The 26,025-nt window shown below is 43.0% G+C and overlaps 2 protein-coding genes across 7 annotated transcripts in view; one reads left to right on the plus strand and one right to left on the minus strand.

The window, feature by feature from the left end:
- LOC134004672 (dnaJ homolog subfamily B member 9-like) overlaps positions 1–26,025 on the minus strand; it is a 435,649-nt gene that overhangs the window by 99,236 nt on the left and 310,388 nt on the right. The gene's annotated exons all lie outside the window — the stretch shown is intronic.
- Positions 1–26,025, plus strand: part of foxp2 (forkhead box P2) — a 105,580-nt gene that overhangs the window by 29,350 nt on the left and 50,205 nt on the right. For 3 of the 6 annotated variants that reach the window (XM_062443299.1, XM_062443296.1, XM_062443297.1), the window contains exon 4: positions 12,842–13,028. The exons of 2 other annotated variants lie outside the window; for them this stretch is intronic. In XM_062443299.1, coding sequence (XP_062299283.1) covers positions 12,852–13,028 — 177 coding nt within the window. In that variant the 5' untranslated portion in view covers positions 12,842–12,851. Of the gene's footprint in view, positions 1–12,412; positions 13,029–26,025 lie in introns of those variants that run through there. One more of the 6 variants, XM_062443298.1, reaches the window with a different exon arrangement.

Consider the following 26,025-nt stretch of genomic DNA (forward strand, 5'->3'; position numbering starts at 1 on the left):
ATTCAAAGCCTGTTAAATCATGCCAGTGCACCGCTCAGAGCTGCGAGTTCAAGTGGTCTTTACCCCGCGTTAGGGGCTACGTCTTTCCTAAATAAATCAGTCATAGTTGCCCTGGGTGCCTCTCTTTAAATTCTTGCACTCCCCATAACCTCATGCTGTGGCTCCTTGTATTCCTGCATGTGCGTGTGGTCTGTTAGTGTAAGTGTGAATTTAATTTTGGAGTGGCATCTCTGCCAGATTTGTGTGTATGTTTGTATTTGATTCTGTGTATATTGCACAAACTTATGTAGGCAGATTTAAAAAGAAAAAGTCCCATCTTGTATTAAATCTCTCAGGCCCATGTGGCACAGTGAGCTGGTGGCAGATGGACTGGCTTTCTGCATCTGGTGTGAGCAGACTGGGGGCTTTGTACTCCTCTCTCCTGGGGAAGACCGACCCTTTCTTCTTGCCAGTAGATTCCTGTCTGTTGGAGCAACTAAGAAAAACATCTGTGGCATGCAAGGGAGAGAGAGAGAGAGAGAGAGAGAGAGAGAGAGAGAGAGAGAGAGAGAGAGAGAGAGAGAGAGAGAGAGAGAGAGAGAGAGAGAGAGAGAGAGAGAGAGAGAGAGAGAGAGAGAGAGAGAGAGAGAGAGAGAGAGAGAGAGAGAGAGAGAGAGAGAGAGTAGAGAGAGAGAGAGGAGAGAGAGAGAGAGAGGAGAGAGAGAGAGCAATTGACAGGGAAAGAGGGAAATAAAAAAAGACAGGGATAGCAAACACCATTAGTCCTAAATGTTCCATCTCATTGCCTTGTGTGCATTGTTTACAGTGGGGAGGAAACATGTCGATACATCACATTCAGCACATCTGAGCCCAGCTTAATTCAGCTCCCGTCAGCTTTCGTCAGCTTCCTTAGCGAGCGGTGGGGACCGGCGGTTTTTGCGGTTCCAGTTCAAGATACTGTACTAATTCATTAGGCGAGACTTGTTCAAATGTCTGAATCCTCGTGTAAGACATCTGTACAGACACATTTGCCTTTTATCAAGTGTAAACCAAGCTTTAAAAATTGTGGCTGAAGGGGGAAAAGCTGTGAAAAATGTTTGTCAGCTTGTGTGTTTCACTTTTTAAATTTTTTTTATATCTTCTACTTTCTTTTGTATGTTGTGATTTGAATTAATTAGTTTGGCACAGTGTTTCACGCTTGTCCTAAAAAGGTATTTAGAGAGTAAACACGGGTGATAGGAAAGGAGTCCCAAAAAGCATCATCTAAGCATTTTGTCTTACAAAAAGTGAAGCAAGCATTCAGTGTTTGGAGGTCTCCCCAGCTCTGAACCTTTGTGGTCTCCCTCCCCGCGCAGATTCCTCTACAAAACGCCTCTTCTGAACCCCCCCTCACCACCACCACCACCTATACACACACACAGGCACACACAGTTACACCCCCCACACACACACACCATCCCATTGCCAACTCTCACCACCCTCCGCCCCCTCCTCTCCGCTCCCCACGACCAGCCCCCCTACCCCACCGATCAAGCCACTGGTTTTTGTGTACTATTGGTCCTCAGGCGTCAAAACAATCCAGCGGGGCTGCCTGACTTGTTTTAATTAGGCAGCACTGAAACGGCAACTGTCTCTCAGACGTGACCAGGCAGAGGTGCTCTCCCCTCGCACTACTGTAAATACCGCTGTAAATACTTCTCTGGTGATGTCTTTGACAGTAAGCGTCAACTAGTTTCTCTCTACTTTTTTTTTCTTTTCTCTTTTTTTTTGTTCCACTTGCTCTGTTTTCTACTAGTGGCATTTTTCCTCCTCTCTTCATTTTTGATACACACTAGTGCTTCCAGGCTTCTGAGAATACTTCTTCAAATGCTTCTTATCGGGGAGAGTGGATTTCTCTCTCATTGTTTAAAAGGTAGGTCATTTTATCTGTCACTGTCTACTTCTCTCTTTTGCATTCATAGACTGTTTATGACCTTGTTTGGATGTGTACTTGTGGTCTCACAGCAGTGCTTTGTGATAGCGTTACTTGGTAATGCATGGATGTGATACGGCTAATTGTTTTTAAGAGCCCTATACACTCTGCCAGAGCACGGTGTGAAGGCTACCAACTGCCGCTCAGCCCTTCACTAATCCCATTCAGACTCTTTACATCTGCACACACACACTTTGACATGCACACAATCAGAGCTGAAGAGAAAAGCACTGAACCACACTAGAATAAAGCCAGACACATACCTTTAGCAGCGAATGCACTTCTCGTAGCGGCGTCCTCCAGCCCTGCTTCTGCTCCCCGCTTCCCTCTCGACTCAGCGATGCCGGCTATGTAGAGCAAAGTAGAGAGCCAGTCTGGCAGTGTGTATGTGTGTGTGTGTGCGTGTGTGCACTTGCATTAGAGAGAGAGACACAGAGAGCGAGAGTGTTCAGAGAAGCAGATGTGCGATTAGAGGGAGAACAGCGCGAGCTGCCTGGGAAGCATGCAGGCGAGGTGCAGGGGGAGAGCCGCCGAGCATCCTGCGAGGAGTCACAGCACTCCCCGTATGAAGATCCCCTCACACACTCACACACACGCTCTCTCATTCACACACAGGACCCACCCACACACATTGAGCACCTACACACGGTCGCTGTTACACATCTGCACCCAAATGTGTACAGAACCACGTTTTACTTACTTGCAAAAAGTAATTGATATAGATAAAATCGGGGAAAAAAAGTTGAAGGTCATTCCCTAAATCAAGACAGCAAAATAGAGACCAAACTAATAATTGCCATGTCTCTCATTTCCAGAAAAATGGGGAATGAAATGATAAGTAGTGTTTTCCAGTAATTGTGATATATTTCATCAGTGGCGAGCATAAGAAATGATGGTTTAATTATTTCCAGTGAGGAGAGAGAAGAAGCCACCGTGTCTCTGTCATAAATTTCCATTTTGTACACTACCCCCCTTCCGTTCACACTCATGCACACACACATATCCACACACACACACACACACACATACACACACACTCCCTCCGCTGTCCTCTCTCCCACTCTTTTCCCTCTCTCCCCCAGCTCAAGCCTCTCCACCGGGCCTGCATGTCCGACCCGCACAGGGGGCCCCGGTCGGTAATTGCCCCGGTGACAACTGGAAATGATAGAATAATTGTCAGGAGAGGCGTCTGGGCTTTCTTTTTTTTAATGGGGCGAGGGTGATTTAAGTATGCATGGTGGTGGTGGTGGTGGTGGTGAGGTGGCGAGAGAGGGAGAGGAGAAGAGAGGAGAGAGAGGGAGCAGGGGGAACTGGGGCGGGGGCTGGGTGGCGGGTGGTGGGGGGGAGCCTGCTTGTTTATGATGCCATCCCCCATAAACACGGCTGGAGTGATGACACAGATAGTGTTGCCTCTCCACGCGGTGACACCAGTCGACTTGAGGCCGTTGCTGCTAGACACCCTCGGCGGTGGCAGAGGCAAGCACTCTGTTCTCTGGTCAAGCTCTCTGGCACTCCTCACCTTCAGGTAAAAAAAAGAAAGAAAGAAAAAAGTCAGGCAGACTCTGTCCATCTACCCATCCATCCATCCATCATTCATCTATCCACCCATCCATCACTCCTATGTCATCTGTAGTCGACTCCAGGCTCTTTGCTGTGTTTAATGGTTGTGTTTTATTGCCAGGCTGTGTCTCCTGCCTTCCCCGCTGGTCGTCCCACTGTGTAACCGTGCAGCCTTGGTCTGCAGGCTCTGTTAATCTGCTGCTTAATTAGTGCTGATGAATGGCTCAGTGTGTGTGTGTGTGTGTGTGTGTGTGTGTGTGTGTGTGTGTGTGTGTGTGTGTGTGTGTGTGTGTGTGTGTGTGTGTGTGTGTGTGTGTGTGTGTGTGTGTGTGTGTGTGTGTGTGTGTGTGTGTGTGTGTGTGTGTGTGTGTGTGTGTGTGTGTGTGTGCGTGCGTAGAAGTGAGCATGCGCGTGCGTGCGCCGCCTTTGTGTTTGCGTGTCTGTATGAGCGTGTGCACGTGTGTGTGTGTGTGCGTGTGTGTGAACTCAATTACTGTGGTATTTTCTGCTGCTGTACTAGTTTGTCAGTGTTTTTTGGTGTTTTTCAGATGTTGCTACTTGCTTGCTAAGCTAATCATTGTTCATTAAAAATCAAGAGGACAGAGAGATCAACCACTATGCTGGAAAAAATGGCACAGCCACTGTGTAACCTTTCATAAGCTAATAACAATCAAATATTAATCAGTTGCAGATATGTGTTTTGGAAGGGCAAAGCTTTAACTTTAAGTTTGACTTATTTGTTTTTCTTCCATCTCTTGGTGCAGAAAAAAAAAATCCCAAACTCAGATGTTTAGTTTGAAGAGGAGAGAGGTCACAAGACTGATAATCGGTAAAGCACTAATTATCTTTATCAAAGGCAAGTGGGATAATTTGTTTACTTAAATATTGATGAGGGTGAGCAAGGCATGGTATTGGGCTATTGTGGGCATATTATTAACATTTCATAGGCCTTTGTGCAGGAATGCGAAAGGGACTCCTCTTCATAATTTAATACCCTAATGCATAATGAGCTATGTGATTAGTTCACATGGAGAATTGGCCAAACTCCATTTTGAAGGCAGATAATTTACATTGTTCTCCAGAGTCTGGCACGTAATAGGTTCTTTAGCGCAATAAAATTAAATGCTACACATTTTATATTTCAGCTTACAAATCCCCCTGGCAATATCCAGTTTTGAGTCTTCTTTTTCCTGTGTTTTTTTTTCTCTCTTTCCACATCTGTCTCATGACGTTTAGAAAAAAAACAGGGGCGAAAAAAAATAATTTTAAAATTGTTTAACTAAAACACATGTTACCTACATGTTTTATTTAGAATGCACACTGGCCAATTAACACTGTTCATTAGAGGAGCTGCGTTATTTGTTTTGAAAGTTTAACCAATCACTTTGTTATGCTAATTGTGATGTAATTTAATTTGAGTTCCCGTAATGATGATGCCGCTATTATCCACATAAATGATGCAGTTAAGCAGCACGGCCTCATTTGCATGTGCTTGAAGGGAGAGAGGCTGAAAGGAGCCGGCTCCCGTATCACTCTGCTTTAATTTTCCACCTCTGTTCACTCCTACCCTATGGGTCTTCCTGGCCTGTCGCTGGCTATTGATGATCAGCACTTTTATCTGAATTTTTTTTTTTTTAATGACAAAGAGGCCTTTATTTGTCTGCTAACAGATTCCTAGAACTCCACTGTAGAACAATTAAATAATGGAAATATGAGTCTATTAAAAAATGCAAATCATTAATTATTAGTTGATGTATCAAACATGCGAACAATTGATTTGTATGCCCCCCCCCACCACCACACACACCTACACACAGATACACACCCCTTACTTCTCATTTTCATTGCAAGGCTGGTTGGGAGGAGAGTGGCTTCTTGAATTGAACATTTCCATATCAAAGTGGTGCTTTGTTGGCAAGGTCTTAATTTTTATCTGTTGATTCCATCAACATCTTTAGTTTGGACATTATTCAGATGTGGAGGGACTATTTGGGTGTGTGTGTGTTTTTTTTTTTGTTTTTTTTTTAAAGGAGAGGTACAGTGAAGCAGTCAGTCAGTACACACTGTGTCTGTATATTTTTGCAAAATCAATTTCTTAATCCTAAAAGGAGCAGGAGGGATCCTTTCTTCAGAGTAGTTTTAAAGTCCCCAACCGGGCATGGAGAAAGTGTGACTAAGCCAGTGTTAAAGACTGCCCATTATCTATTTTTTCATGGGTTGGACTTTAGTAATTTTCCTCTGGAAAGATTATTTTTCTCTCCTGACCAGTCCCCCCCTGTTATGCTCCTAATTGGTTACATAAATCTTGTCTGGTATGAATGAGGAATGTTGCGGTGTTGTCAACTGCAATCTTCACCCTTATTTACCAATTCATTAAGATCTATCGATGCAGGACTGCTGAGGGGGAATGACAACATAAATCAGAGCTGGAGACATAATGGCCCTAATCAACCAGAAATAACTGGAAACGTCACAATGAGCTATGTCTCTGTAGCTGTGCCGACCGCGGCTGGCTCCCTGCGCTTGTCCGCTGGATCTGCTGCGCTTTCCAGAGGACCGGAGAGTCAGGCCATCCTCCGCTTTACAGCAACTGTCATTAGCTCCTGTGATTTTTTTTTTTTTCCTTCTCCCTTCGACAAGAACACCGGACCAGTGTATAGTATTTGTCCATTTTTATCCTTTTTTTGTTCTCCAACTCTGGGTCCATGTCAAAGCAGCTCAGTCCTGATGGCTTTAGTTCGGGTACAAAGTAAAATGTGTTTTCTCTGAGTGGAACACTTCCACGCACGAGGTCTATAAATACAGTTAGGTCGGAAGTACCCTGCATTCACCGGCGCACCTCCTCTACTCTTGGTAAAGATGATTGGACGAGACAATGAGGTCTCCCCTCTTTATAGGTCAATTAGCCCTGATTAGGTGGGCCGAGTTAATTAATGCAATTGGCAAATATGCAAATGAGAGCAGACTGATCAGCTTTCGTCACTGTCTCGCTCACCCACAGCGGCAGGGCTGTCTCCTGCTTTAGCAAAATGAGGTGGCTGATGGGGAACATGTAAATGATATGGGACGAGCCTAAATGCAGGAGAAAACTAGTTTCTCTCCTCCTCCTTTTCTCTTTCTGTTAGGGGTGTGCTACGCTACAGTAATATATTTAAGATGTGGGGTTTTTTTTTGGGGGGGGGGGGGGGGGGGGGGGGGGGGGGTTGTTGAGCAAAGGCAAATATAGAGATACATTTCATATTAAAATATTTCCCCCATTTTTTTACTAAATGATTCATTGATTTTAATTTAATATATTTTATTTATTTTTTCCCGTAATTGGATAGAAAGTGTAGAATAACTATTTATCCATTGTCATATTTCAGAGCTGCTTATATTCATATAAAATGAATTTGTATTAACATAGTATCATGCACACTATTCATGAGTGCCTCTTGCATTTGATTCTAAGGAGACATTGTGCAGACCACACAATTGAACATGCACTTTACACTCTTTCCTCTGGTTTTCTTTGTCATTTTTTTTCTTTCTCTGCACTCCACAAACACTGACTCTGACACACACTCACACTCCATTCAGGGACACTTACACACTGTGGCAAATAGTCTTTCTTTTATCTTATTCTGCCTCATCTCCTTATTGTAAATAGAGGAGAATTAAGTTCTGAACATTCTTGACTGAATGTCTCCTATCACAGAACTACAATTTATTGTCAGCTCAAATGAAGAATTGAAATATGACTGAGGTTTTCTCAATGTAGGGCTCATTGGACAGGAGATAACCACATTTGATTCTGTTGCTTTGAATAATGTTAATCCTGAAAAAAAGCAAAGTCCATTATTCATATTCATCTCCTTTCATTTGGCCCCACTCCTGATTTTGTAAATATGATTTCTTCAGCCCCCTTTTTCCAAAGCAATCTTTATTCACCGGTGAAGCACTTTTGAAATTCCTCTATCTGAGAGCAGAAACCATTACCATACACAGGTTTATAAGAAGTAGTCATTAATGCTCTTTTATGGTGGCCCTTTAGTGCCAAAAGGGAAGCTTTTAATTCTAAGGCATGGCAGCCTGGCTTGCCTTACTTAATCCGTGGGACTGGGTTTTGTCGAACGTAGCTTTCCAAGTGGTCGTTTTTCCGACTCCAAACTCACTGCTTGAACCTGACGCCTGTAATAAACTGCTTGTGCTGTCTCTGGGCTGTGACAACTTGCTACCAGGAAAAAATTACAGCACACGCCCAAGTACAAACAAACATATGATCATAACCAAAGATTTGTTAAAGGCATACATTTATGGGTTGCCTCGAATAATTCCATGTAAGGCCTTCTGATTAAGTAATTTAAAACTTTTTTCCTCTCCATGATTTGGTCTGAGATTAGATTCATCATTTTAAAATGCAGTGGTTTAAAGCACAGTTTTTTTTAGTCAGCACATATGTGGCATTTTGATTTATTAAGCAATCTGAAGTATTGAATATGTGAGCCCTTGCCCTTGCCCTTGCCCAGTTACTACTTTATTTTGTATGCATAGTAACTTATGGCAATGATGAATTAATTTCACTCAAGCACAGAATCTGTGATTATTTTAAATGGTAACCATATCTCGACTTGATCAGAGAGCTGTGAGGAGTCAGCAGACTGTGAAATGTAATTTCTATTATTATTTTTTTTATTTGGATCTTACAAACCAAAAGAATTCCAGCCAGCCACCTGAAATGTGAACTGATAATGAACGGACGTCTGGGATCACAGATTTACCGTTCTTTTTTTTTCTTCTTCTTTTTTTTTCTTTCTTCCTTTTTTGTCACCCTAATGAAAATATTTTTTGCAACTCATGCATATAAAATGAGGGAATGGATCAGTGTTCTAGATAGGGACACAGTGGAGAACATCACATTGAAAATGGATAGCCCAGAGACTGTGAACGGACCAGTATCAAGCCCATTGTGTGTTAACAACGTGTGTGTGTGTGTGTGTGTGTCTGTGTGTGTGTGTGTGTGTGTGGTTGTGTGTGTGTGTGTGTGTGTGTGTGTGTGTGTGTGTGTGTGTGTGTGTGTGTGTGTGTGTGTGTGTGTGTGTGTGTGTGTGTGTGTGTGTGTGTGTGTGTGTGTGTGTTAAATTCCCCAGTGTTCCCCAGACAGTGTTAGAGCACAGCAGAAAGCTGTGTATTCCCACTAGATGGATGGCCAGTGTCATAGTGTGTGTTTACTGCACATGATAGAGCGGGAGACAGGCCAGGTAATGAGGCTACATTAAGGGCTTTTAGAGCTCGCAAACAAAGATGGAGGGCTGCTTCTTTCCCCTTTTAATGATAGGTGTGTGTTTGGTGTGTATGTGCGAAAAAGAGAGAGTGTGTGTGTGTGTGAGGCAATGAAAGGCTCAATTCTCCTTACACCTTTGTTGTGTCACTTATTGGAAGGAGGAGAAATTCTCCCAATCTCGGGGCCAAATGCGTCGTCAGGACCCTTTCTCAGATTCCGCACCTGATGGAAGAGACAGATTTGCGTAGTGCAAGATTGGAGAATAAATATTTGCTCAAGCTGGAGAGGGATAGCAAGCATGGGTATGGTTGCACAAGGAATGAGACAAAAGCTGGAGTTGGTCTGAAGCTTTGCAAATAAATTGTCTGTCTGTGTCTATCCCTGCTTCATCAGGAAATGCCTTTCTTTCTTTTGAGCCCCAACCTTAATAGAAATGTTGGAGCCATCAGCGATCGACAGTAAATTTAGAGAATGTCGAGTTATCTGCGTGTCTCTCTATCTTCCCACCAACCCACAACCTAAACACTAAGTATCACTATCATTTCCCTTCCCAAAGCTATACATCTACAGAATTACCAGCGTTTTACCAGGGCAATAACAGCCTTCCTCTCTGTTTCCGATCATGATAATAAGTGGTCTAGGTTCTCTTTCATTGGAAGATTATGGCTTGAGGAAATAGCATCAAATGGCGGGTGTGTTGAAATGCAGGACACCGGCAATTTATGGGATGTCAAACACACGTGCGGGCAAGCCGGCAGCCTCACTCATGCGGCATTAAAGCAGCCTGCACAGCAGCAGACCCCACTTGATATTGTAGCTGGGGGTGGCGTGGCTCCTTCTGAACCCAGTTGGTTTAGGACAGGGTCAGGGCTGGTGCCCCTCAGGGAGAGGGCATAGGGCATAGTGGGCCTGTGGTCTACACACACATACAAACACACGCTCAAATGCAGATACACACACACACACACATGCAGTCACACCCTCAGGTGCCGAGTATTGTCACTATCTGTCTCTCTTGAGTATTGTGCATCTCTGTGTGTGTGTGTGTGTGTGTGTGTGTGTGTGTGTGTGTGTGTGTGTGTGTGTGTGTGTGTGTGTGTGTGTGTGTGTGTGTGTGTGTGTGTGTGTGTGTGTGTGTGTGTGTGTGTGTGTGTGTGTGTGTGTGTGTGTGTGTGTGTGTGTGTCTATCTGTGACAGTTCCATCACCCCCACAGTCAGATCCGCAGCTCGGTAGCCTGCTCATCATTGCAGCCTGGCTGTGTTTCTAATTGACATTCTAATTGGCAGATTTGAATGCCGCCTTTAGATGGCTAATTAATTTATCTCACCGCTGTCATTAAGGTTAAAGCACCATCTGATCTCTACGAATATACTTTGCATATATCTGCATTATCATTATGTTGCAGTTAGACATATTGCACAGATTTTTATTTTAGAGGAGGGAGGAAAAATTATAGTACTGAGATTAATCCAGACATAAGGCCTGTATTGTTTGTGTATAAAATCAAAATAATATTTTTTTTTTACTCAAGTTATAAGCTGTGATTCTTTTTTAATTTTTTTTGCCCTTTTCTGTTTTTATATTAATATTTTATATGTCACTAATGACATGTAAGCACATTAAAAGCAAATTTCATTGGTCTGTTAATATCAAAGTAGCAATTTTCCTTGGACTTGCGCAGTAGTTTGCATTGCATTCAGATGTTATTAAAAATCCTTATTTCTTTGTCTCATATATCTTCAAGTTTTCTGAACATTGGTCGCTGGTCCAAGAAAGACAGCAGGAGAAAAAAAAGGGATCCAGGCTCCATTAGAATGTTCATAAAATTGTAGTAAAGGCAATCAGACAGTCTTTCTCTGAATATTTTAAACATTGGGCATGTAAAATTTATGCCTAATTTGAATACTTATTAGCCGGCTGATCTCGGCTGCAGCCTTGAGTTTCTTATGCTCAGATTCATCACCGGATTGGATGTCACATTGTGCCAGTCCCACCCCCCACCCCACCCCCCCCCCCCCCCCCCCCCCCTCCAACGCCCTCCACCTTCCTCCCTCCCACTCACTCTCCTTTTCTCTCTCTTTTTACTCTCATATTCTTTTCCTCTTTCTCTCTCTCTGTCACCCCCACCCTCTCCCTCTCTCTCTCTCTCTCTCTCTCTCTCTCTCTCTCTCTCTCTCTCTCTCTCTCTCTCTCTCTCTCTCTCTCTCTCTCTCTCTCTCTCTCTGTCTTTTTTCCACGTGTCTCTCTCCATCAGTAGTGAGCGGCGCGGTGTTAAACAGGGGCCTGTTTGTTCACAAGCACGCCTTGTCCTGGCCTCTTCCCTATTTACTTGTGTCCCAGGCAGCTGTCGCCCTGCTCTGTGTAACAGCTCAGCCCTGTTTGTTCTTTCTGCCTGGATCCTGTTTATCCTGGCTGTGGACATCCTTTAAGGCCTGTCCTGTATCTGCCCCTCATCAAACACACACACACAGACACATACACACAAGCACACACAAACAGTGAAGGACATGTACATACTTCTATTAAAACCGTATTTGCTGGGCCACAGAATACACACAGTACCCATGTGAGCTGGGCACAAATACACACAGTAATAATGATCATTCATCCCTCTTTTGTTGCATAGATATGGATTATCAGAAGCTAGATTAAAAAGGTGAGGCTGTTAAATGTGTGCATTTGGAAGAGGCCAAACTACAGTTGAAATAAGAATTGAATAATAATGTTTCAAATAGATTTGAGGAGTTGTTTCAGTATTTTTAAAATTAAAAATATTAATTGTTATAATTTTATCAAACGTGCAGTATCAAAAACAGTTGATTCCCTAATAGAGACAGCACAAAGTCCATAATTCTGTTGTCCATTCTGAGTTGCCATTTGTTGGGTCCCGGTGTCTTTTATTTATTGTGAGAATGTCGAGTGATGTTGGCGGGGCTCCTCTCTGCCCCAGTGAAGGTACGGAGCATTAAATGCAGGGGAAAATGATAAAACATTTATTACTGGAGAGAAGAGGAGGTAATATGCATAATTTATGCTGTTTTTAGCACAATCATTAGTGATATTTGTGATAGATTTTTTCCCCCTTTCTTCCCTCATTTTTTTCCGTCTCTTTCACCAGTTTTCTATGTCTAATAGATGCTGACAGAATTAATAAATCTTATATTTATTTATTGCTGTTAAAAAATGGTCTTGTATCTACCATGAAAAGCTTCGATTGCTCAACATCTGGTTTAATGCTTTGCTTTGTAAAAAAATAAATTAAAAAAAGTCACAAAATTAATGAATATATGAGGTTTGATTAAAGAAGAGGGGGGGATTCAAGCCAATAAATGACATATGAGCGTCCTTCCTCTATGGAAGCCTGCAAGGCAGATTTTATTTATCCACAGCAAAGATGACAAACCCATTATAGTGTTCATCACCAGCTTGCACCATGTGATTTGGTGCCTCCTCCCCCCCCCACCCCCCACCACCAAATTTTAATTTTGCATGATTAGCTTTGCGTCATTAGGCAACTTCATTCAGATGTGACACACACCAAAAAATCTGACAGCTTCAAGACGGAAATTTTTTTTAGGAGTGCCTGTGCTTCTGTTTCTCTGTCTGTGGTGCCTGGCTGTCGCAAAGTATGGAGACATTAAGAATTATGTATATATTAATTTGTGAATTTGTTCAGGCATATTTTTGTCTTTTTTCCCCCCTACAAATGTATTTTTATTAAAAATGGCAATTGTAATACAACTTTCTATCTTAAAGCCTTGATATATGCCTAGATTTTAGTGGGTAAAAATGTTTGCCACATTTAGATACCCCTCCCATTTCAAATAGCACCAGGACGTGCATCTCTTTGTATTGCTTCATTTACACAATGAATGCATAATTGCTCCTCCTGCATCCAACCCCCCTTCTCCTTCCCCCCCCCTCCCTCTTCTTTAAATGCTTTAATTTGCAGAGGGGGACTGAGGGCTTGATAATGGAAGCGTAAAAAAAAAAAAAATAGGAGGGAAAAAGGGGGGGGAAATTGTAACAAGAAGAGCCCTAACCGGTGCCTCTTAATCACTTCTAGGTTTTAAATCATGATGATGCAGGAGTCGGCCACAGAGACAATAAGCAACAGTTCAATGAGTCAAAATGGAATGAGCACCCTAAGCAGCAGCCAATTAGAGGCTGGCAGTAGAGATGGGAGATCAAGCGCTGGTGACACAAGCAGCGAAGTAAGCACAGTCGAGCTGCTGCATCTGCAACAACAGCAGGTAAGTTGTGTTTCTCCCCCGTCTCGTCTCTCTGCCGCTCTCTCTCCCTCTCTCTCACTCTGTTTTCCCCTCGCTCTCCCACTCTGCTCTGCTTCTGCTCTCCTCTCAGGGAGCGCTGGGGTTTTCTACATAGGCAGGGATGCACAAATATATTTCATGTTGTATATTTTCTAGGAGCTTTTGTGTTGTTTTTTAGTACATGGAAAAAAGAAACGTTGTTTGTAAAATCTTGTGTTTTGCGAGTGTTGGTAAAAAATAATCTTGTTAGTTTGTTGTGCTGTCAGCATGTTTTGCCTGAAGCTCATGACTGCAGAGTGATGAAAATGTGTCACACTGACTTATTTAGTTGGTTGTAGATTTTTTATTGTGTTTTTCCTCTTTGGTATTTGAATTTGTATATTAGAAAGCTTGATTCAGGCTTGTGAGGCCATGCAAGAGAGTCAGAGTGTGCGTGTGTGTGTGTGATAGAGAAAGAGAGTGTGCATGAGAGAGAGAGATAGACAAGGAAAGGGAAAGAATGTGTGTGTTAGAGCAGCGTACGGACCAGTCTGGGTAGTGTGTGCACACGTGTGTGTGTCTGTGTGTGTGTGTGTCATGGCATCGCTCTATCCACCAGAGGGCCTCCTAACTCGGCAGTAGTTGGAGGCTCACACACAGATTCAGACACTCCAACTACAGACCCAACAGCAGCAGGGAAACCTTTGACCGGGACACTTTTAAAAGACTAATTTGCATGCAGTCACTCTGTCTCACTTTCCCTCAATTAGAAAATGATTTAGATTTTTTTAACCCACACATGGAGTTCATTTCTTCTCTGCACCGGGCCAACTTCAGGACCGATTTGATAGTATTGTTCACCCCTGTCGGTTATTTATTGTATTGATTCAACTGAGTTGTTTCAGCTGGAGGCACCACTAACTAATCCCATTTGAAGTTCCATTTTTGGAAACTTTTTAAAATCTGTGTTTCATTGTGCTGTTGTTATTCATCTCAGTCAGAGCAAGTTGAGGGTGAATGAACTGCAGGGGTGGGGGGGGGCCGTGGGAGGTGGTGGTTGGGGGGCAGAAGTTGTGAAAGTCAGGCGCCAGCGGAGTAAAGGAGTCAAGTGTCTTTCGTGTCTTTTCACGGTGAATGATGGCTTTGACAGTTGGCCAAAAAGAGCAGTGGGAGACGAGGTCGGAGGGCCACGCTTCGGGGCGGATGGGGGACAACGCCGCGGGTTTGTAATGATGCGTGCTGTCCTTTTTGGCTCGATGGGAATTTTCATGCAAGCGTGTATTATTGCGCATGTGTAATTTTGGAGGCAGCTGAAGCCCTGTGGTTAGTTTGGTCGGGGCAGTAGATGCCAATGTGTTTCTGTGTGTCTGCATCTGTGTGTGTGTGTGTGTGCAATGTGTGTGTGTGTGGGTGTGTGGTTTCAGTGTGGCAAAGTGAAGCATGTCCTGCAGCACCCCACCCACCCCCCCACCCTCACTTCTTCCATTCATCCCCATCACCCATCCTCCATCCACAACATGACCCCACCGTTCCTGCTGGTGGCTGTAGCGGCAACAAAGCAATGTGGCCTCACTCGCCATTTATCAACACTCTCTCCTTCTCTTCCTATATACACACACACCTGATTGGGGTCAATTCTCTGCCTCTCTCAGTCATCACTCACACACATTTGAAGGTGTTGGACTGTCTTGTATCTGTGTTGATACTCCCTCCAGATAGAGGATAAGATAGAAAGAGATAGAGAAACCATTGCACCACAGGACCTCACTTTAATGCATTAGGTTGCACTACTGAGCATGCACGTGACAGATGTCTTTGAAAGGATTTTTTGCGTTTTTATTTCATATTTTATTTTATTTATTTTTGTTGTAAATTTTCTGAGAAATGTTGACTTTAGTTTTAAAAAATCCTCGAGCTGATGAATATATTTAGACATATAATACACACTACAGAGTCTCATTAGCATTAGGGAAAAGTGTGAGCGTGTGTAAATGTAAACTCAAGTCATCTAAAAACAAAGAAGCTGTGCCATTAGAAAAAAAGGCCGCAGCACTGAGAGAGAAGAGCGACGTAAGCATAAAGTGTCTAGTTAAATCTCTGAGATGGACGTACGACTAAGAACCCGTGGTGGTGTGTGTGTGTGGGTGGGGTTGGAGGGGCGGTGTATGACAGTGTGCGCCTTGTAAAGAGGCCAGTCCATGCCTTCGCCCAGCCCAGAGACAGACACATTGAAATGAGCAGTCCAGCTAACAGGTCTCTAGAGGCTTTTTAAAACAGGGGCCCTGTGCTGTTAACTTCACACACACTTCCTGTGGCACGCTCATGCTGCATCTCCTCGGAGGTCCAAGGGAGAAGACGAGAGATGGGTTTTTTTGTTATTTTTATACATTTGTTAGCGCAGAATGACAGTGTTTTGTAGTTGACAGCATGTTGAAAATGGTGATTTTGATGTTGGCAGGTGTGTATAGGTGACTGACAGCTTACATGCGTGTGTATGAAGCATGCATTTGCGTAGTCAAACATGCGTGCGTCCATGATTGCGGTTTTTCCCCCCCGTTTTTTTTCTTTTGCACCTGTGTGCAGCTAAAAAAAAATTCCAGTCCACGTCTGCTCTGAGTCCATTTTGAAGGAAGGCTGTTGGGTGTAATTTTCCACCCATATTTGGAATGACATTGAGTGGTCCGGTGGGTATAGAAGCTCCAGTCTCTCATCACGCTGCTGGGGGGATGATTAATAATAAGCACTGATGAATTCTCCACTGTCCCTGTGGGTTCTGCCATTACCTAGCAGCTCCAAAATACCACCTGCAGCTATAATTAGAAAAGCAACATCTTAAGGTCTCTTCGCCTTAGATTCGGCCAAAGGCTTATAGGACATAGATCAAGACAAAGTTACACAGGAGCAATTTTTTCATATTCAAATATTTATATTTGAGTTGTTCTCCTGAACAGGAAGAAATATTTTTAAAAGGATTAACTTGTTGTATTTGTCGATTTAAAAAATATATATTTTTAAAATGTATATTTTTATACCTGTTTGTGCAGGTCATTCTGTTTAATGTGAAAACCCACACCCTCATGTATCTACTATGTTACCCATGTATCTGAATAATAACCATTGTGTCACAATTGAATTTCCAGCCCCTAATTTCTGTCAGGGTTTCATCACCCCATTCCCAAGGTTGTCTAAATAGACCTAATTTGATTTGAGATCACAGATTAGATACCCACTGTATCTGATTGCAATTTGCCAGCTGCAGATATGTATCAGAACAAATGATGAATGTTGCTCAGCTCTAATTACTATGCAAAATGATCACTATAAAAGCTCCCTTGTTGAAAAAAAGAGCAAAAAAAAAAAATTGTGCTGAGCATTGTACTAATCAATTTATCATTGGCCATAGCCAGTCTTATGTTTTAATACTACTATGTGCTGCTATGTATGTACATGCCAGACATGCATTGATCTTTGGATCTATACCATAATGTCCCATAATGAGCCTGTTAGTTGATTACAGTGGTCTGTAGACTTAATCCTGCCAGGGTTATCAGCGGGATTGATGAGCCAATACTCTACTACTGCCCCCTCCAAATAGGCCCACAGCTGTATTGATATTCGGAGCAAAATAAGAGCTCTGGCTTATGTATTGTGGTCAGTACAGTCATTTTAACCAATAACCAAAGACCTCCGGGTAGCTGTGGGGACAACCTTCTGTCACTATAGCTTGCTGCTTCATGACTCAATCCACTAAAAACATGATAGGAAAATGTTGGCTTCATAGATTAAAAAAAAAAGAAAAAAAAAGAAAAGAAAATCATATATTTTCCCAGCTGTTTATTTACAGATGTTATTTCACTAAACCTTCTTGTGATTTTTTTTTTTTTTTAAATGTGCACAGTGCTTGTGTGGTCATTTATTTACTTTTGCACAAAAAATGTAGTTTACAAGAGATAGTGGCAAAACTGTACATGTTGGTAAACTGGTTAGGTGTGCTCTCAAGTGTTTTCCTGAGGCACATGATGCAGCAAAATGCAAACGATCCAACCCCATTTAAATGACTGCAGCATTTTGACATAAATTACAATAAGTGCGCCAAGGTGCCATCTTACTTCTAGGCTACCCCTGTCGTAACACAAGAGCTAGGCAATGGTCCAACTTGAGAGTGACAGCAATTAACCTGCCTTCCTAGCTGTTTAGCTGGGGGAAATACAAGGGATGAGAAATCTGACAGCAAGTGATGGGTAATATTTAGGGTTTAGGGGCAAATGAAATTCTCCCCCAAAATGAAAGTCATTAGGGAGAAAGTTACCCCTCAGACAAAGGACAAGATGATGATATGTGTGTGTGTGTGTGCATGCCTTTATGCATGTGTGCGTGTGTGCACGTGTGTACCAGTTTGACAGACATGTATGCTCACCTTACTCTTATTACAACTCAGTTTTGTTGTTTAGTGCAGGTAAATACTCCTTCTCTCTAAAATACTGACACACACGCTTCACCTACCATCACCTCTCACAAACAAGCCTCAAGCATCTTTCTCTCTCTCTGCCCTTCACCTGCCTCTCTGTCTTTCTCTCCCTACCATATTTGTGCAGACACACACACACACACACACACACACACACACACACACACACACACACACATACACACATATACACACACACTCACATGTACCTAAGATGCAAATCTGGGCTTTGCCCTTGAGCATAATTTAAAGGCCTAATCACCCAGACTGTCCCTTTGGATGGAAAAGGGAAGGAGGGAGGGAGAATGGTGTCTCTCATTTGCACCCTTACACAAAGAAGCTCATTAGGTTTATCTTTCAGGCCTGAGATTGCCCCACTCAACTGTGTAAATAAGACACTGGCCCTGGCCTAGTGCATCAATCACCTCTCAGGACAGGAGAAAGACCTCTGCTGAAATATGTACAATTTCATAAAGGAGGCTTTTGTTAACCATCATCATCTGTGTGAAGATAAGGCTTTTTTCTGTAAAGGCTGGAGAAGCATTAGGACAGCAGAATGTACTGTATGTCTTTGTAAAATTATTTCCCCTTTCAGTGAATAGACAGCTCTTGCCTGGCAATCTTTGTGTCTGACTTATTTACTATGAAAGCCATCCTTCTTTTTATTTCAAGTCTGGCTATCGGCAGACAGTCCCTACAGACTAGTACATACAGGCCTGTGACATATAGGCCTGTAGTTTCCTCCTTTGAGATGACACTAAAGATATAGGGTGTGAATGACAGCATAGCTGCTGTTTGCTCACCCTTCCCCAGACAAAACACAGTATTATTCTATTATCTATCCAGACGCCACCACTTCCTCCTCCTCTCGCTCGGTCTCCCTTTCTCTCTCTTTTTTCCTCCTCCGTCTCATTCTTCAGCTCCATGAAACCTGGGCTGTCCATCCATGTTTAAGACACATTACATGTGGCCTCCTGGAATTTACAGTGGCGCTCTCCCAGTAACTCCATTTCGCACAGGAGTCCCCCGAGAGTGTGGCGAAATGTCAAGCTGCAAGGCTTGAAAGAGAGACGAGGAGAAAGGGACAGCAAGGGGGGGGGAATTGAGAAGAGAGCATGAAAGACAGAGTGAAATCTGCTGGAAATAAACACTTATTGGTGTTTTATGCTCTGGCAGTCGGGAGCTGTGGTGAAGGCAGGAGCAGACGACAGGTCAAAGGGCAGCACAGGTAGAACTAAACAGATCATAGTGTGTGTGTTTGCTTGTTTGTGAGATTAATGCCACAGTGGTCACTTACCTCGACAAGCTTTTTTTGCTATTAAAAAATCAAATAAAAAGTGAAACAAGCATTCAAATACAATGGTAAATACATTAAACAGAAGCCAGCTGATAACTCAATCTAGGTTTAAAGCCTTTTGTTTGACCTGACACTTTTCCCCCCCCTGTGTCGCACATTAGCCCAGTGATAAATGAACTGGGCCAGGGTTAACCACCTCAGTGTAAATAAGAGGCAGCCATTCAGTAGCACATACTATAGCCAATAGTCTTGCAGTCTCTTGCCAACCTAGTGCAGACCAGGATCAATGACCACTTCACAACTCATTTCCTTTTACGCCTCCCTAACTGCCCCGCTCCAGCTCTGGGAAATAAATGGCACTGGATCTATAAGTCCACTCACACAAGCACAAACACATATACAGGCATGCATACACACTCTCACACTTTCTCTGAGGGGACTGAGCAATTGTTTCAGCTCAATACCCTCCACAATAATTTATTTGCAAACTGCCTCGGTGTTGAATGGCGTATCATCTTTCGTGGCCTCACAATCGAAAACAGCCATTCTGTCATTGTTTGTTGCCACTCCCCTGTCGTTGGCTTAAACTGAGTACCAGCTGTTAATATGGTGGGTTGGAGTGTTACTGTCACACACAGCCCGAATACATCCATGTAAATGGCCCTGTGTCTCTCTGTTCCTGTAATATGGAGTTAACGAGAGGATCGAGGGAAACACATGTGGCAGTGTGCCTTCCGATGCATACCAAGGTAACGCATTGCTGCCTGCTTTTCTGTAAATGCACCCCCCCCCCCCCTAAAAAAAAAAAGCAAGTGGCTTATAGTCATTTGATAGGCCACGACACCGCTATCCATTTAACAGAGCTTAAAAATCCTACATATGCATATGCCGGGGTGTCTTAAGCTGACAACCAAAAGACAGGATTTGCTAGAAGGCAGCTTTGGAGTGTTGTGAATTTAACAAGCATGTCTAGTATTACAGTTCCTCTCCGCTTTAGCCATGAATAGTAACAAATCAGACTCTGAAACGCATGCCCAATGGTTTGTTTTGTATACCCCCCTCCCATTCTCTAACTAATATTAAAATGACTTCAAATCTGGTTAAGAAGATGACTAGCAAGAAGTAGCAACATCTTTAATGTCACTGGTGCTCTCCTTCTCTCTAATGCACCCAGAATCTCGGCATATATCCCAGGTATCACCAGTCTTTTTTTTTTTCCTGTTGCACTTGTTAATACTCTCTGCTGCTCCGATTACCTTCATCCCTGACCCATTTTTGAATATATGAATGGCTCTGTCCTTCTCCCAAGTTGTTTGTAGTTGTAATGCTACCAGGCTGCAAGGGGAGATGCTCTTTACGCATTGCCTCCAAACACTGTATACATATGTAAGAGAGCCAGCCGGGCTCTCAGCCCTCTCCTCTTCACAGCTTTTCATACAAATGCAGTAAATAAGCTCAGGCCGTGGGGAATCGAAGGCTCCAAACAGACGAACTGACTGACATGTTACTTAGCGCTGGCTTTGGCTCTCTTCACTGCAGGCTTTTGAGCTGAAGCTGCTGGGTTTTACAGAGCATCAGTCAAATTCAGGTCCTCCCTTTGCTGTCAAGGTGGACTGACATCTGTATCATTTAGAACTGTGCAATAATATTATCCATATTGTTGGCTATATTTGTAAATTAGGGGGAAATTGAGGAAATAGTTTGGCATACATAAAGTCTATAAGAGTTGATTAATGAAACAAACTCCATTTATAATTGTGTCCATTGGGAGAGGAAGCTGAACATTTGTTTAGGGCAGATACAGCGAATACTTTAGCCAGAGGTTAATGATGGAAGTCACCCTAGGAACCACTGCAGCAACGATAGACAGGCCTGCCTCTCTCCAGCCTATGTTCCCCCTTCTCAAACAGCCTGCCATTTCTCATCAGGACTTAACCACTGCTTATTTACCCACACTGGGGGACTTAACTCGCACGAATTGATCAGTGATAGCACTGGAAAGCTGCTTGTTCCACCCTGATAAAAGTGACGCCCATGAGCATATGCAGAACATGCTTTGTGGGCTAGGCGCAGCACTTCAAGCTTGACTAGACACTAAGCTGATATTGGTTTCACGCTTGAGTCTTTGGTACAAAATCTTCCAATGGAAACCCAGAGATTTGATTGTTTCTGCATATGCATTTATCAGAAGTTTACATGATAAATATACATTAGCCTGGTAGCTTGGCCATGCATGGTATTGTTTCAGCGATACTATTCTTCATGCATTCCTTCTCACCTGTTTGGACTTCATCATCCAATTCAGCGTGAACCTGATAATCGTAATTTGCACAAAACTTCAAATGGATTTGTCTGAGCTTTTTGCATCGTTAGTCTTTCCCAGAATTTCTGTCATAGCCAGGAAATACTTCTTTGTTGGCAGAAGTTTTAAATGTTTGAAGAGAGAATCCATCTCAAAATCAATGGAAACTGCATGTGTTTCTTTCTGGTCTTTCCATATTCTTTGTGTCTGTACCATGACATAATTCTCAGTCTCTGAAGTTGAAGTCGCTACAATATTTATAAAATAAACCCCCAACCCCCCTCTTGGCTTAGTCCTGACATAATATTGTATTGCCTGCACTGCAGCCCTAAATGATATGTAATTTATCTTTCATTCAAATTTCAACCAGAGGTTTTATTTTTTAATAACCACTGTAATTGTCCTGTCCTTGTATAGAGTGCTATGAAGGGAGTGATCATGCTTTTGGCACATTTATCAAAGCTCAAGAAAAAAAAATGCAGAAAGGAGGCCCCTTTTCTCACATAGCCAGACTAAGTGTGCGACAGAGTGATACATTTTCTTGTTAGGAGAAATTACATCCACTAACTTGAGCTACTTCAGCATGAAATTGAAAAAGGAGCATTTCTTGTGAATTTCCATTCTTGATTCAATGAAAGATGTAGATTAGCCCTTTGGAAAAGGACGGGGGAACAAGAATGAAACTAAAGAAGTATGACTCCGTTCACTCTGGATTGTTCTTAGAAGCGTGATATAGGATGCTGTTGGGAAAGGCTTTGTTTATGCAAGTATGGCTCAGTCAGCCTGGTGGCAGATTAAGAAAAAAGGAAAAAAACGCCACACACACACACACACACACACACACACACACACACACACACACACACACACACACACACACACACACACACACACACACACTTCCCCCCTTCTCTGTTTCTATAAATGTGCATGTGGTATACATTTATGTAGTTCACATAAATGTATACATTTATATACAAGAAAGTATAAATAATATATCTATTCACACACAAACCTCTCCAAGGCTCTCCAAGCCTCTTTGCCTACTTTGCCCCAGTCACACTCTGTGCCCATGATAGCTCCCTCTCTCCATCTCTTTCTCACCTTTCAGACACACACGCACACTCACAAACACATTTCACCAGACCCAGCTCAGTCGAGCGGTCTGTTCTGGCGGGGGTGGAGGGGTGGGGTGGGGTGGAGACTCGGAACACTGATTGATAGACGCTGGGTGTCAGAGTGGAAGGCAGATAACTATATCTCCTACAGCTCACTTAAAGGTCAAACACACATCGCTGTAATTGGAATATTCACAAGACAACCACAAAGGTACAATGCAGGCTCGAGGAAAGAAATAGAGAGGGAGGAGCAGAGGAAAATGTAGATGTTACATAAGAAAAAAAACATTGAGACAGAGGAGAGGGAGAATGAGTGTGATCCATGGTCCTTTCACAGGAAGATGTAGTGGGTATTTATTGAGTTGATCTTTTGAGGAAGTGTGGCATTCATTGAAAGATTCATCACCCTCAATGGAGAGCCATTAAAAGTCTGTCCTGTTTTGCTTCAGTGCCAGGACACCGAAAAAAACTAGTTTTCTGCTCCCACTTCAAAGAAAAGTTGAAAAAATAATCTATATCATAACCACTGATGTCATCAAACACATCATAATTCATCAACAGTTATTTTGTGCCAGTTTCAAACTCAAGTTGATGATCGTATTTGTTCTACGAGAGGGCAAACAATTAAACAAGCTCTAAATAATTAGCACACTAGAAAATGAGCTGTTTACAGTATGTACAAATATATGGTTTGTCAACAATGTGTCCACAAAACTGGCGGCCAAATTCAGAGTTAGCCTTGCAGCAGGTAAGATGAGGTCATTTACAGCTAAAGTCATGGTGCTCTCTAATCGACCCCACAACAGGGTGACACTTACACTCAGCACTTAACCTGAGACAGACAGACACTCATACTATTGACCTGCAACAGCAGAGCCCCCAAGACAGGATCTGAGGCAAACACACATGCAGGCACAAATGCACCCACGACCAAATATGCATGCTCTAAGTCTGGGTTAAAATGACATCAGCCCCCTCTTAGCCAATTTTGGTTGTCATAAAGATGGATGATGAGAGTAGCTTTCCTGTTTTCATTATTGTTAATGTGTGTTCCCATGTAGACTTTGAATGTGTACATATCATGTGTGTCTTTATCAGTGGTTTGATGGAGGGTAAACACACTTAAATGCAGTTTACCTACCCAGGATGCAGTAGTTGAGATGAGCAAGGTTTTCCCAACCTTTTTATTTACTCTTACATCCCCTTCATGTTTGCGCACGTGTGTTGAATGTATAGTGCACATGCAGACATTTGCCTGAGCACATTCATCTTTTCAACAGCATCTATTAATATTGGCAGTCTGCACAAAAGTGTGTCTTCCGCAGTGGCTGCTTGCTCTCTTGTGCCACAGCTAGATTGCTAGACGCCTCTGGCCATGTTTTTGGAGTGGGAGCCTCTTAATAAGGCCTTGTCAACAAAGACAGAGACAAGCTTCATGAAAAACAACTTCATTCTGTGTCTGATCCTCTGACAAGAGTGATGAGAAAACCCTAGTTTTCACTGAAATACAGCTGTGTTTAAGCCCATTGAATAGGTACAGTGGGCATATAAGTTTTTCAGTGCAGGGCGTATGTTGCTTTATGTTGCTTAAGCATATCAAGCTTAGTCAGTTTGTCACTGTTTCAAAGCAATCTTCCCATCTGACTGTAGCAGTGTTTCCACTGGGCTCAGTCCCTATGCCGAATGAACTATGGCTGGCCTGAATGCAACATTTCATATCAGGTATTCATCCAGCTGTGTGACCTCCACTCGCCTGGAACTGTGAAAAGGAGAGGGATCATAATCACCTGAAGAGGAAATCAAGCGCTTCAGGAGAGAGAAAGAGCGTGTAATAGTCAGCGCACACGGGAGAGAGAATGTGTGTATTTGTGTTGTTTTGGGGTTTTTTTTGGGGTGGTGGGAGGGTTTGTGGCTACTGCACAGTTGAATAGTCATACCTCATGCCAGCTTTGCTTTTGCAAAGAGAACACTTGACCTCACACACAGACTGTCCACCTCAAACAAACACTCACACTCTCCTCTCCCTTCCTCCTCCCACACACACACATGCCTTCCCCCGGTCTCCTCTCTCCTCTCTGTCTGTCTCTATTTTTCTTCCTCTCTGTCTCTTTGTGATAGTATATTGTGGTAGCTCTCAGTCGTCGGGCTCTAAAGGACTTCCCTAAGAGCAGCAGTAGATAAAGAGCATTGCTGAATGGGCTTGCTGTCACCTTATCTAAACGAAGCCATACAGCACAGGTCAAAGTAAAGACTTTGCTAAAGCCACGAGCAGAGACAGAGAGGGAGGAAAATAGGTGCTTGTGGGGGTAAATTGAATTTCATAAGTGATGAAGCATAGAAGAGATGCACGGAGACAATGTCAGAGGTTTAGAGAGGGCAGGGAAATGGCTTAAGCAATTATTTAGTATGTAAAGTCATGGTACACTGAAGGTTATTGTGGAAAATATCATGCACTTTCAAACCTGATAAACTGGTCAAAATACATTTTTTCAGCATGACAAGGCAGTTTTGTTTCAAATTCTGCTTCAGTCTGTGAGTTCTGTGTCAAGTTTCAGCCTGAAGGTAGCTGAAAACTATTATTCTCCCTCACTAGAACAGATATATCTTTGTATTTGCACAGAATATCCATGGTGATAACAGCAGGAGGTGGGACGTTAGCGAATATTAGGGGCCACAGTGAATGACAGCAGGCCAAACTCTGTGTTATTGTTGGCTCGGCCTCCCAACGTCTCAGCAGACACATACATATTGGTGAATATGCGCTCAGACATAAACACACACTTTATCTGTGATGGGCAAAACAGAGCAATGTTTTGTCTTTGTTAGTGGAAAAATAAGTGTGAGGTTACACAATGGAGCTAGACACCCGCCCCCCTCCATCCCTGAGCCCCTCCTGCCGCCAACACCACTCGTCTCTCCTATACGAGCTCTTGCTTTCTTCCTGGGGTAGGAGCGAGCAAATTCATCTCGTCAATCCTCCCGGGAGGGTGTAGCTATGCAGCTCTGTTTACTGTGGCAGAAAGTTAATATAAATTTTCATCAGTGGGGGAAGTTTACACATATGATTCTATTTGTCCTTCATTATTAGCACCTGAGTCTAGGGCTGGGTAGGCATAATTGTCTACAGACATAGGCCAAATAGATGCAAGGGAAAGGCAAATAAGCACACCCCAAAATAATTTGATGCTTGTGTGTTACAATTCTCCACCCTAGGAATTCTTAATCTAGAGAATCAATAAACAAGGGGTGAGAGACGTGGGAGAGAGAGAAAGGGGGGGAAGAAAGACAGAAAGATGAGAGGAAGAAATGAATAATGTGATATGAGTATGTGGAGACAGGGGAGGGAAGAGAGAGAGGGGGGGAAAGAAGTTGAGGTGAATTCAAAATGCAGCGAAGAGGTAGAAAGGAGAAGAAAGCAAGATATCAATATTGAAGGTTTTCTTCCCAAACACCTATTATCCACTTAAGAAAAAAAAGACAACAAATGAGCGCAGGCCGATTATAATTTTTTTGGATGAAGCACTTTGTATGTAGAGGCAGAGGAAGCTGAAATAGCTGAAAATACTGAGATAGAGATAGCAGAGCGGGACACAGAAGCCCATTGTTCTAGCTTTACCTCCGTCCTGAGGCCTGTGCAGATTCTCCATGGACCTCTCCCTCCCTTTTCTCTCTCTCCCTGCCTTGTTCACTGCAGACTGTTGATTTATTGAGTCATACATTAAAATGCTCATTACTCCTACATACTTTCCAAATTCTCTTTTCCTCCCCTTCCTTTCTTTCTTTCTCTCTCCCATTGGCTCGGCTGTGACGAGATG

Source organism: Scomber scombrus, chromosome 22 (assembly GCF_963691925.1).
Source record: "Scomber scombrus chromosome 22, fScoSco1.1, whole genome shotgun sequence".
Classification (NCBI taxonomy): domain Eukaryota; kingdom Metazoa; phylum Chordata; class Actinopteri; order Scombriformes; family Scombridae; genus Scomber; species Scomber scombrus.